General features: G+C 32.2%; 1 protein-coding gene across 1 annotated transcript in view; it reads left to right on the top strand.

Moving 5' to 3' along the window:
• The window catches only part of LOC134701725 (alanine--glyoxylate aminotransferase 2, mitochondrial-like), a 37,294-nt gene extending 25,404 nt beyond the window's left edge, over window positions 1-11,890 (top strand). The window contains exons 8-14 of the mRNA XM_063562867.1: window positions 3,348-3,482; window positions 4,644-4,736; window positions 5,709-5,781; window positions 7,260-7,408; window positions 8,758-8,907; window positions 9,402-9,500; window positions 10,315-11,890. Of these exons, the coding sequence (XP_063418937.1) occupies window positions 3,348-3,482; window positions 4,644-4,736; window positions 5,709-5,781; window positions 7,260-7,408; window positions 8,758-8,907; window positions 9,402-9,500; window positions 10,315-10,410 (795 nt within the window). The 3' untranslated portion in view covers window positions 10,411-11,890. The remainder of the gene's footprint in view (window positions 1-3,347; window positions 3,483-4,643; window positions 4,737-5,708; window positions 5,782-7,259; window positions 7,409-8,757; window positions 8,908-9,401; window positions 9,501-10,314) is intronic.
• The last annotated feature ends 660 nt before the right edge of the window (window positions 11,891-12,550 follow it).

Genomic DNA, 12,550 nt, shown 5'->3' with positions numbered 1-12,550 from the left:
TCAAAATAGGTACACACTGTTGAGCCTTTGCGTGCTTGCCTATGAAGTTAAGTGTTGAATTTATACATGTGAGATCACTAGGATTCATGTCTATCATTGGCAAAAAAACAACAGATGATTTTCCTGGGTAGTCACCATCCATCACTATGTGCATAATTGCTGGCCAACTTGGACGGTTGCATGTCAAAGGCCAGCATACTTTTGACAGAAGGTCTAACTTCCATGTTGTATCGATCATATTTGGCTCATAATGCATGGTTGCGAACTCTGCCTGTAACGATTGTTTAGATGGCATTTTATAATATTCTATGTTAATTTTTGCTAGGTCCTTTAGTGTAGGAGACAGCCTAGGGACAGCTTTGTCAAGTCTGAATCCTGGAGTGACAGCTGCAATCATGCCCATACCATGAAATGTTCCATGACCATCTAAAGTTCTCAGATTATGGTCTACATTATCAGCTATGTACTGAACGAAAGTGCCATTCCCAAACTGTGTGTTGGTTCTGTCATGAGCAGCAGCAGCAGCATTAAGTTCAAATCATTGAACCTCTGTGTAGGAAGAAGCGAAACCAAGAGTGTTCAAAGTGTCCAATAAAAATCTTGATCCAAAGTGATGGTGCATTTGTACACTGAGGGCAATTTTTAGCGGTGCAATAAGTGTTCTTGGTCGGGAAGCCTGAATAATAGCTTGACCAACAGATGCAACTTTAACAGAAGAGTCGTTTTGACTAAATAATGCACGTAGTAATGTTTGTAACGAACCTGGGACAAATATAATGTTTTGCTTTGAGTTTATATCAACAGAAGACGGATACACAGCTTTTGAATCTTTAAGACTCATAATATCAGCTTTTATTAACTTAGCTGCTGTTTCTATCATTGATAGCTTTTCCTCTTCTGGACTCTTAGATGATGGTCTTCTGTAAAATTCGTTCAGTATAGATGATGCTGTTCTCCTGAATGTGACTATATTCGGCTTTCCGTTTACTTCAGTGATGATGATATCGGATCCAAAATAAGTTTGCAGTCTCTTTTTCATGTGCACCACACTATACGCCTTATCTCCACAAATGTCTTCCATAGCCTGAACAAGATCGCTTACGGATGCAAATTCGTCTTGTGTTTCTTCTAATTGTCTAACTATTTGCAGGAAAGCTTTCTCTGATGAATATTCTTTTGGTCGTCCTGGTGTCGTTCGTTTGACCTCTTTGTTTGCTTGCTTCGAGACGGGGATTTGCTTACCAGTTCTAAAATTAACACTACATGTTTGGTGGTATATTGCGTCTGCCGCGTGCAAATCTGATGGTGCAATGTTGAGCCTCTTCAAAACGATTTCGGACCATTCATCATTTCTTTCTTTGCAGATGTTTTTAAGGGTGTTAGAAAAATCTGTTGTCCTAACAGGAAACACGTCAATTCCCCTTTTGCTTTCTGAAAATTTTGCAAAATATCCACAAAATAAACAGTTCTTCTGGAACTCAAAATCAGGAGTAGCAGATCGTAAGTCACGAGTTGGCTCGGGTATCGATACATCCTTTTCTCGCATGTCCTTCTTGATTGAGTTAGTATTAATGTTATCACGTCAACATTTCTGATGAACCTTTTGTCCTGGAGTTGTGACAATTGTATCATTTCTGGTTTGGCTGGTCCTGTTAACCGTGTTACATCCTTTTTCTCTCAGTTGTGTTATTTCTTCACCATTTTTCAGAGACACCCGACAAAAAACACAAGCATCCATCATTACCTAAAAAAAAGAAGATCAAACTGTTAAGATGAGATTCAAATATTTTGATTTTGCTTTCATATTATTTTTATCATATAAGATTTGTTTTGAATACAATATTCAAAAAGATATATGTTGACTTATAACCAATAAATTATTCCGATGTAGTATCTGTTCTCAATTGAATTGTATAATGGTATTTTTGTTGAATATTAATTTCCCTCTGTTAGTTGATTTTAAAATAAATATTCATTTTTTATCATTTGATTTTTTTTTTAAATTGTCTCATCCTGTCCTCCCTATTTATTTATTTTTATTTCATCCTAGCCCCTATACTAACATGAAAAAAATAAATGGTAGCTCCATAACACAATTTGTCTGCATCGATTTTGTATTTGATTATCGGTACAACTTCATTTTTCCATGAATTAAATTTGGTTAGATTGTAACCTTTTTGGCACTATCGGCGTTCCATAGTTTTTTTTTCTCGTCAGCAACTCCTGGCAATAAGAATAACATTTCCTTTTTTCGGGACTATTTAATGTATGTGATGTATATACTGTAGTCCAAATATAAAAAAAACCAGCTGTTTTGTATGTGATTTCTGGTTTAGAAACCTTGGCAAACCGAAATGAGCTCATTTCTGCCGCGTTCTACATTTTGACGTTTCCCATGTATCTAAGCCTTTTAAAAACATCCCAAATACCTTGCATGGTAGCGTTAACTCTTAAAAATGTTAAATATGTACAAAACTTTTATATATAAGTTTTATATTAACTTACCAGAATGAAATGGATGGAACCTAGATGTGTCGTCTGCAGTTGACCATTACGAGTTGTCTCCCATATCGTCATTCTTAATCTACGGGCGCCATATCTTTCCATAATATTTGAAGTAAAATCTAGATATTTTTGGGGCCAAAATTGACGACTTTCCCCTATTTCGATTTTTCTCGATTTTTGATATGTTTCTTATAAGTTATATTTCTCACGAATTCCACAAAAAACATTTCTGTTGCAATTAGTTTGAGGTATAACCATAGAATGACTGGACTATTATCACTATTAACATTTTTGAGGATTTCTCAGTACCGGTAAATGGATATTGATAGTAAACTGTACATAGCTAGAAAACAAAGACATATTTATGCCAATGTAAAAAATGTTAATAATGTTTCATTATTTGTAATATTATTACACAAATAGACAGGACATACAAAAAAATAGATTTGAAAAACATTGAGAAACAAAATTTTAATCATCACTGAGATCAGGATACTAAAAATAATTTGATTTGAAAAATTGAAATAAAAATAGTTACACATCAAGACTTTTTGGTACATCTGTATCTCAAAAAGTGTACAATCATGCAATATGAAAGCAGTCTGTTGCTCCACTTCAATTTTTAAAGGAATACTATACAACATTTCATGTCAACCCAACACATTTAATTTGAAATGTAATAAATATTTGCTTGTTTCACCGAAATCACAGCTTGAATTGTGATCTTTTAAATAATTCCTTGTTGCAATTTTAAAATAAAGAGAAATAAATAACATTTTTAAGCATATAAGAGAAAAATCACAAACTACATTTTGATAATATTATTATTTGATAATTTCCAGGTAGTAGGTAGATCATGTGACTGTGCTATAGGTCAGTGCCAAGCTGGAGAACAATATTTGGACCAGTTAAAGGACACAGTAGCATTCTCTATGCCAAACAAAAGATGTGGTGCCTTCTTTGCAGAATCTATTCAGGTAAAGTGTGCTTTGATAATAAATCTCTTACCTGAGCATTAGGGTTGACAATTGTTGACAATTAGTAACAAAACACAAGTTAATGTTCGAATATAATTTGTGTCTTAGAGTTTCTGGTATTTACACCAATACCAATACTTTGTCCAAAAGTAAAATCTTTTTATTAAATATTGATGACCCTGAAAAGAACCATTTATAAGAAATGTGATCTGCACTAGAAGCATTTCCAAAGCCTTGAGGGTGGTAAAGGGTTATTTTTTGTGCAATGTTATTGCCGTTTTTATTTTACGTTCAACATGTTTTTGCTTTTTTATTTGATGTTTAGTTGTGCAAGACAGGTGCCTCGTTCAATGTGTTCTGCTTATTTAATTTTACGTGCTTCATGATTTTCAAATGCTTATTTTGCGTGCTTGGTATTTTTCAAATAATATACGAACACTTAGCAGGGATCATCAATAATTACTTTTTTAAAATGCCATAAACCATTTATATCATAAATGTGTATACTAAATCAGGAATATCAAGTAAAACATAGAGTTCATTTATACAAGAAGACAGTGACTCACTCACAAAAGGTTCACATCAAACTCTTTATTTCTGGTGCAACGTTCATGCCAGAAATTATTTCACATGTTTTCCATGCAAGCAACCCCCCTTTACCACCCTCAGCCTTGTTTCCTGGTCACTCACTGGGCTTCCTGTAACATGAAAGTCTGTGACATCATTTTCATGGGAGATAACTTGTGTACAAATCATTAAACTCAAAAAGTTATTTGTGTGTGAATAAAGGGTTGTTCACCGCTGGTGTAAATTTTTAGGGTTATTCATTCTTCCTAAAAAGTGCAATTAAAAGAAAATTTAACTGAATTATTCCATGTCATGTGATATTGTGTTACCCAATAGAATTGTTTATGATATATATAAGGTATAATTACAGATTGATACATACTTTACAGTGTTATTGACAATTCATTTAACTTTTGACCTGCAAACAGCTCAGCATCTTCTGAAATGATTAAAATTAGAAAATCCACACAAATAGAAAAACACAAAACATTTTCTTATAATTCTTTAAGTTTCTTAAGTGTACTTCTGCAGATGAAATGATGTGACAAGGTATTTTGGCAAAGTTAACATTTGGATGAATTGATTATTTTGTAGGGAGTTGGCGGTACTGTGCAGTTTCCTAAGAATTTCTTGAAGCCAGCTTTTGAACTCATAAGATCTCATGGAGGAGTTTGTATCTCAGATGAAGTAAGTGTATTAATCTATTATTGAAGAAGTTCTAACTTATTTGTTGAATGAGCAGGAGTTATTCTTGTAAAAAAACTTATGATGGGGAAATACTATTTTTATATTACCAAATTTTGACTAGTCAGTATATAATTTTTTGACAGGTTACTTTATCTGTGGTAGGAAATCCTGGTACTCGGTCAGGCAAGAGCAACTAATAGAAGTAAAATCGAGTTACAAGCTCCAAAAAATTGTACTGTTAAGATAACAGTTAATGGCAGTTCTACAAAAGCAGATTTGAATTTTTGACCAGTAAATCTTATTTTATTGGATAAAAGAAATTTCTTTTTGGTCAATCAAGTCAAAGTAATTCAGTTTGCCTCTTTATCTCATTCACATGTCAGTTTTCTAGTATTGAGAAGTAATATGTTTATAATAACAAAAATAGACCTAACTATCTAGATCTTAACACAAATACAACACTATGTGGTTCTATATTGAAAATATATCTATAGAAGATTTTGCTCCAGACTATATTTCTAATAATTGCATTTATTTTCTTGACCCTTTTTTTTATATTATCAAAAATAAGAAGATGTTGTATGATTGCCAATGAGGCAACTCTTCAAAAGAGACCAAATGACACAGACATTAAAAACTATACCGCCACTGAATGGCCTTCAACAATGGTCAAAGCTCATACTGCATAGTAAGCTCATTAATAAGCAAAGCCCTTATGCCTAGTCAGTAATAAAAGGCCTGATACAAGAACACTAGTGGCCTAGTTTATGTTCAAAACAAATACAAAATCAAATTTATTACACAGCAACAAAAAACAACCACTAAATTACTGGCTCCTAACTTTGGACAGGTGCAAACAGTTTGTTGCGAGGTTAAACTGGTCATATTGGTATTAAATTATTTAGAACATTTTCATTCTGTTTTATTTTGGAAGTAAAATATTTTCTTGTAAGCATATGTTTTATATTATAGGTGCAGACAGGATTTGGAAGACTTGGATCTCATTTCTGGGGATTTGAAACTCATGACATAGTTCCTGATATAGGTTTGTATTATTTGGTCCTTTTTAGTCGTCCGTCTGTCGTCTGTTGTTGTCCATTGTCGTTAACTTTTACAAAAATCTTCTCTCAAACTACTGGGCCAAATTTAACCAAACTTGGCCACAATCATCATTGGGGTATCTAGTTTAAAAAATGTGTCCCGTGACCCGGCCAACCAACCAAGTTGCCGCCATGGCTAATAATAGAACATAGGGGTAAAATGTAGATTTTGGCTTATAACTCTGAAACCAAAGCATTTAGAGCAAATCTGACAATGAGTAAAATTGTTTATCAAGTCAAGATCTATCTGCCTTGAAATTTTCAGATGAATCGGATGACGGGTTGTTGGGTTGCTGCCACTGAATTGGTAATTTTAAGGAAATTTTGCCGAAGTAAGATCTACAAATAAGTCAAACATGACCAAAATGGTCAGTTGACCCCTTAAGGAGTTATTGCCCTTTATAGTAATTTTTTTGTAAAATAACAGAGCCCGCGCCACAATCAATAAAATGGTTAAATTATATCGACACCTGTATTTGTTGTCCTTGTAGCATGTATCATTAAAAAAGTTAAAATTGTGTGAGATAACTATTTATATTATAGTTATATATAGCTGATGATTAGTAAAATATATATGTATATACAAATATGTTTTATGTTATTAAACTAGTTCATATTTTCTAACTACATTAAAGTAGGAATTACATATATTTATTCATAAATATATTATTTATTCAACTCCGTATTTATTTTAACACATGTATATTTCACGGATTTTTCTAAGGCTTCCGATCATCAGCCGCCCAGCCAAAATTTTAAATATTATGATACTCTTGTTAGATGCTTAATTTCAAGGACCAAAATGGTCAGTTGACCCCTTAAGGAGTTATTGCCCTTTATAGTAATTTTTTACCAATTGTTCGTAAAAAATCTTCTCCTCTGAAACTACTGGTAATGTTAGATCTACAAACAAATCATGGCACCATCACTTAAAACACAATTTTGTCATGAATCCATCTGTGTCCTTTGTTTTTAATATGCACCATAGACCAAGGTAAGCGACACTTTAGAGCCTCTAGTTTAAGGGATATTACAGATTTTACATATTACACAACTTGAATTGAAAAAAGTCTTTATAGAATATGGTCACCATGACCTACATATCAATTACCTAATGTGCTCTTCATTATATGATGCTTTGTTGGTCTCTTGGTAGCTTGAACAGCTTTGCACAGGGTCATGGTTTTGATCCCCATCAAGGTTAGACTAAAGACATACAAATGGGTATTTATTGCTTCCCGAGTAAGTGCACAGCATTTAGGAGTAAGATCAAAGACTGATTGTCTTAGAGTTTGAATAGTGTGTCCAGGTGTCAATTAGTGTAAATGACTTCATTGATCTAAAACTGTTAATTCGAAATTATATAAATTGAGTAATAGCATACTATTTTGAATTATAAACTAATAGCATATTATTTTGACAGTAACCATGGCCAAGGGTATTGGTAATGGATTCCCCTTAGCAGCTGTTGTCACCACTCCAGAGATAGCTAAACAAATGGGAACAGCTCTACATTTCAATACATATGGTGGTAACCCAATGGCATCTGCTGTAGGATCAGCTGTTCTTGATGTGAGTATAGGAGAGTTCAGGGATTGTTGGAGTTTCCACACAAAAATTTGACTTCACTTGCATATTTTTAACCCTTACCTAGACGAAAAAACCTATTTTAACATGTGTAAGGTGAACATATAATAAATTGGTGTTTCCATGCAGACAACAGAAATGATCTCAACACTAGTACTGCTTAAAGTTTTGACATTTTAATGTGACTTTTGTGTTTCAAATGGATTAGGATTCAGAAAAACAGAAACAAAGTACTGGTATTGAAGAATTTAAATCTACAGTTATAAAAGTATGCCTCATTAATTAAATTGATTACATATAAATATGATTGATTGTTGGCGTTTTAACGCCCCTTTTAAGCACCACTTTTGGGCTATTTTGAGGCAGCCAGTTTTTATTGGTGGAGGAAGATGGAGTGCTTGCAGGAAACCACCGACCTTCGATAGTTGTAGTCAATTAATTAAGATTGGAATCAAGTGCATCCACCTGAGTGGGGTTGGCAGGGCTGTAACTACATTGAGGCAAATGAGGCAAATGCCTCATGTTGAAAATTTGAAGATAAAAAAACTGAAACAAAAGATATTCTTCATATCAAATTGTTTACACTGAAAGTGCGTTGCAAGAAGCAAGTTCTTTTCACTCTCTGCTGTCGCTCCTGCATTTTTTTCGTGATCCATGTTTCTATTTTACTTTTAGTTTTCAGAGATGATGGTCTATTGTTTGTACTTCTGTGTCCCGGGTTTGCCTTTTGTTTATTTATTGTCTTACTTTATATAGTCTGAGTGTTGATTTTTATTTGTAAATTTGTGGTTTTGCAAAGAATACACGATGCTACTGGACACAGAAAAAACATGGTCGTTTGTTTCTGCATGGAGAATTGAACTTGATATCAAAGAAAACTGGCTCTTTTTTGTAGATAAAACTAGATAGCCGACATGGTTTAAGTGTCGACTTAAGCAGTACTAATACTTAAAGTATAATACTGCACTGTCACTATATTTAAATCAAGTCATACAAAAATCACCAAAGTTTTTAAAAAATAGCTAAAAATTAATTGCGTTTCAATGTATGAAAGAGTCCGGGAAACGCTCAGAATGCACGATTTTGCGTTATTTTTCTCAGAGCTTCTGTGAGCCTTGAGCAGCCCCCAGACCCCTCGCAAATTTTTTTTCGCCTCGCTACGCTTGGCGAATATATTTTGCCTCACTATTAAAAGAGGCTGGTTACGGCCCTGGTTGGAACTCACAACCTCAGTGTTGACAGTTATTAAGGTAGTAGAACTACTTAGGCCACTAATGGCCTCTAAGAGCCCTTCACACATAAATATGGTCACTAACTATGTCTCATTTTTACAGGCAATTGAAGAAGACGGAACACAGGAAAACTCACATGTAGTTGGAACATATTTTATCAATAAGTTAAAAGAACTCCAGAATGAATTTGATATTATTGGAGATGTAAGGGGCAAGGGACTCATGATTGGTGTAGAATTAGTATCAGACAGGGTAGGTGTGAATTTGATCTTATCAGACCTGGAAGGAGTATATTTGGTGTAGAATATATATAAGTAGCAGACAGGTTAACAGGGTATCAAAATTGCCATATTTGATAGACGTATAATGTTCTTTCAATTGATGTCCAATAACATTAACAATACATAGAGAATTGCATAGATTTACTGGTGAAGAAAAGGAAAAAAAGATACATTTAGGAATTTTTTGTAGGATTGAAAGTTGTCCTTTACACAGGCATGTATTTTCTGGTCATTAAGATAACACAAAAAGTAACAAGCACTTAATAAATGTCATCAAAACAGTTTCAATGATGACACTATTTTCTTTTTGATTACAGCTATTTGAAACAAAACAAATTAAAAAAAAATATTATGGAAATTGGAGCTACATGTAATACCTTTTTCATTGCTTAGATAATCTAAGGCAATTGATACTGAAGGAAAGAAAGTACAAATTTTATGTTTGTATAATTATTTATAACACAGGAAAAGAAAACACCTTTGTCAACAGATATAGTTGGTAAGATCTGGGAAGACATGAAAGATATGGGTTTATTGGTTGGAAAAGGAGGATTTTATGGCACAGTGAGTTTATTAATATTATGTTTTGATAACTATTAAAAACTGTTCTGAATATTTCAGCAAAAAGAAACATTTATTACATATGATCATACCACATAAAATTATGCTTATTATTCAAAGTTTACTTTCTTCTGTTTTGTAAGAACTTTTTTCAATGTTTTTCTATTCTAATTTGTTATTCTTGTTTTTTTATGCCCCTGCTGTAGTGGAGCTTTAACTTTTACCTTTGTCCTTTATAAAGGAAAAAGTTGCTGAATTTTTCGTTTTTTTTCCTTAACTTTAGTTTGCCTTAAACTAATGTTATGAAACTTATATGCAATGCTTATTTCCACAAAACATAGATCTAAATTAAATTATGGGGGCCTCAATTTACTGTTCTAAGAGTTATACCTCTTTACAAATGGAAAAATTGACAATTATTTTGTTTTTTTTCTCTTACTTAAGTTTGCAACATGCAAATGTTATGGAACTTATGCACAATTAAATTAATGCTTGTTATCACAAAACACAGATTAAGTACACATTTGTGTAGTGTCACTTTTACGGTTCTTAAGTTATTTTCCTTTATGAATTTATATACAATCGAGGCCATCATTGGTGTCTCATGGACATGTTCCCATTTATTTGACTACATATTACATTTCAATCTTTTGTAAGTCTATATATTTTGATTGGCTTTGACTTTGTTCTGTTGATTGTATTTTCAATTCCAATTTTAGAAAACGGAAAGAAAAAAAAAGGAAATAAAAATCAGACAATTGTTTACTATATTTCTTCATTGCTATGTTCAATTTTTAAAATACTACATATTTTTCAGGCACTAAGAATTAAACCACCTATGTGTATAACTAAAGAAGATACTGACTTTTCAATTGATGTTATGAGGAAAGCGTTTCAGAATTCCTGTTCTTGAAAAGAAGACTAAAATAGTAACTAGAAGTATTACACGGTGCTGACTACTGCAAGATTATGAAATTAAGTATATTTTTTAAAGTTTGTTCACTTTTGAAGAACCAAGCTCAACAGTATTCTTTAATTTTGATTTTACATTAACTTTATATAAAATTCAATCTGGTCATTTCAATGTGGCATAAAGCAATATTTGTAAGTTTTCATTAAACAATTCTATACTACAGAATATGTAACGTAAGTTTTTATTTGAAGTTTCTTCATGTTTATTTTATATGGTAAAAAAGGAAGCTAACTCCTAGATTCAAAATATGTGATTTATCTCCCTTTGTTACAATGCTGAATCTCCGGAAAAGCATTTAACCAATTACCAGACTCATGAACAATGGTTTTGTTTACATATTTTGAATAATTTACTGAATTGAATGAAAATTGTGATCTTGTGGTGTATGTTAAGCATCAAGTGTAAAAAGTATCTTTTAGAGAATATGTATATTAGAATAATTTGCTAAACAATCAGAACTAGATAACCAGATTTCAATCCCGATTGACATTCAATTATTTTATTTGATAGATAATGGTTTTGGAATTGTTGTAGTGCATGCTGGAATCCAGTGTTTAAGGGTTATGGGTGTGATCCATATGCAGGTCGGATTTTTGTTTGATAATGCTTTTTGGTATGATAGATATTGCTATATGTATGTCTAAATAATTTTTTTATTGCTTTCAGTCAGAGATTTGACAGTGTTTTATATTTGTAAACGAACCGTAATTGAAATTGTGCACAGCTTTTTCTAGTCATAGTTATGAAGTCATGATTAGTTGCAATATTAACAAGCAATATAAGTATATATTTATATATTTCATGGATATGTCTGATAAACTATGTAAGAAACTGGTGTAGTATTCCATTTTATAAATAGAGTGTATGTTTTTGGTAATAACTGACACTGGGTGAAAAGGGGGGATTATTACTACCAATTATATTAAATATTTATAATTACGAAAAATTTGATATTGTTTAGATAAAACCAAAAAGTATCTTAGTCTACATTTAAATTATTTATGCATATTTCATTACATTAAATTGCACATTCTCATGATTGGTCTATTGTTGTCACATGTATTTACAAAATAAACATTATGTTCATTTTATGGTGGTTGTTTATTTTAATGTGTATGATAACGGCACTGTCAGCAAACAAAATTATCTATCATTATACATGTATCATGATTTATGCATTACCTAATGAACTATATTGAAACAAAGCCATATATATCTAAAGTGAATTGATTTTTCTGATGTTCAACTTTTACAGCGGTTTCATTGGCTGATATTTAGTGTATATCTTTATTGTTTTTTTCTATATATTTATACACAAATGTTTTTGTTTTTATATCTAACTGTTGATGGCTTTTTATTACTTCGTGCAATTAAATACTAGGTATACTGATATTATATATAAATAAATATGTTGACAAATAACATGTTGTACTTTTTGTCTGACTTTATAGTACACTTTTTATTTGTGCAAATTTATATTAATTTCTAGAATTACAGATTGTGACCCAAATGGACAAACCATAGAGTTAATGCTTATCAAGTCAATCACAATTATTTATAGATATAAGAAGGTGGTATGAGTGCCAATGAGACAACTCTCCATCCAAGTTACAATTTGTAAAAGAAAAACCATTACAGGTCAAAATACGGCCTTAAACAAGAAGCCTTGGCTCACACCAAACAGCAAGCTATATAGGGTCCAAAAAATTACCAGTGTGAATAAACTCATCATAGATACCAGGACTAATTTTTTTATATACGCCAGACGTGCGTTTTGTCTACAAAAGACTCAGCAGTGACGCTCAAATCAAAAAAATTAAAAAGGCCAAATAAAGTACGAAGTTGAAGAGCATTGAGGACCAAAATTCCTTCAAAAAACCATTCAAACGAGTAAAACAATTGTCTAATCTATTTAAAAAAAAAATGAGAAACAAGAAACGGTTATGAATCACATCAACAAATAAAAACCACTTAACATCAGGTTCTGAACTTAGCACAGGTGCAAACAAATGCAGTGGTATTCCACTATGTGTAGTTTTGACCACAATTTCAGGTTTCAACAAACATAGAAAATGATAGT

Source organism: Mytilus trossulus, unplaced genomic scaffold (assembly GCF_036588685.1).
Source record: "Mytilus trossulus isolate FHL-02 unplaced genomic scaffold, PNRI_Mtr1.1.1.hap1 h1tg000261l__unscaffolded, whole genome shotgun sequence".
In the NCBI taxonomy this organism is placed as follows: Eukaryota; Metazoa; Mollusca; class Bivalvia; order Mytilida; family Mytilidae; genus Mytilus; species Mytilus trossulus.
Note: the sequence above shows the minus strand (reverse complement) of the source record. Positions and strands in the feature narration are given on the sequence as shown.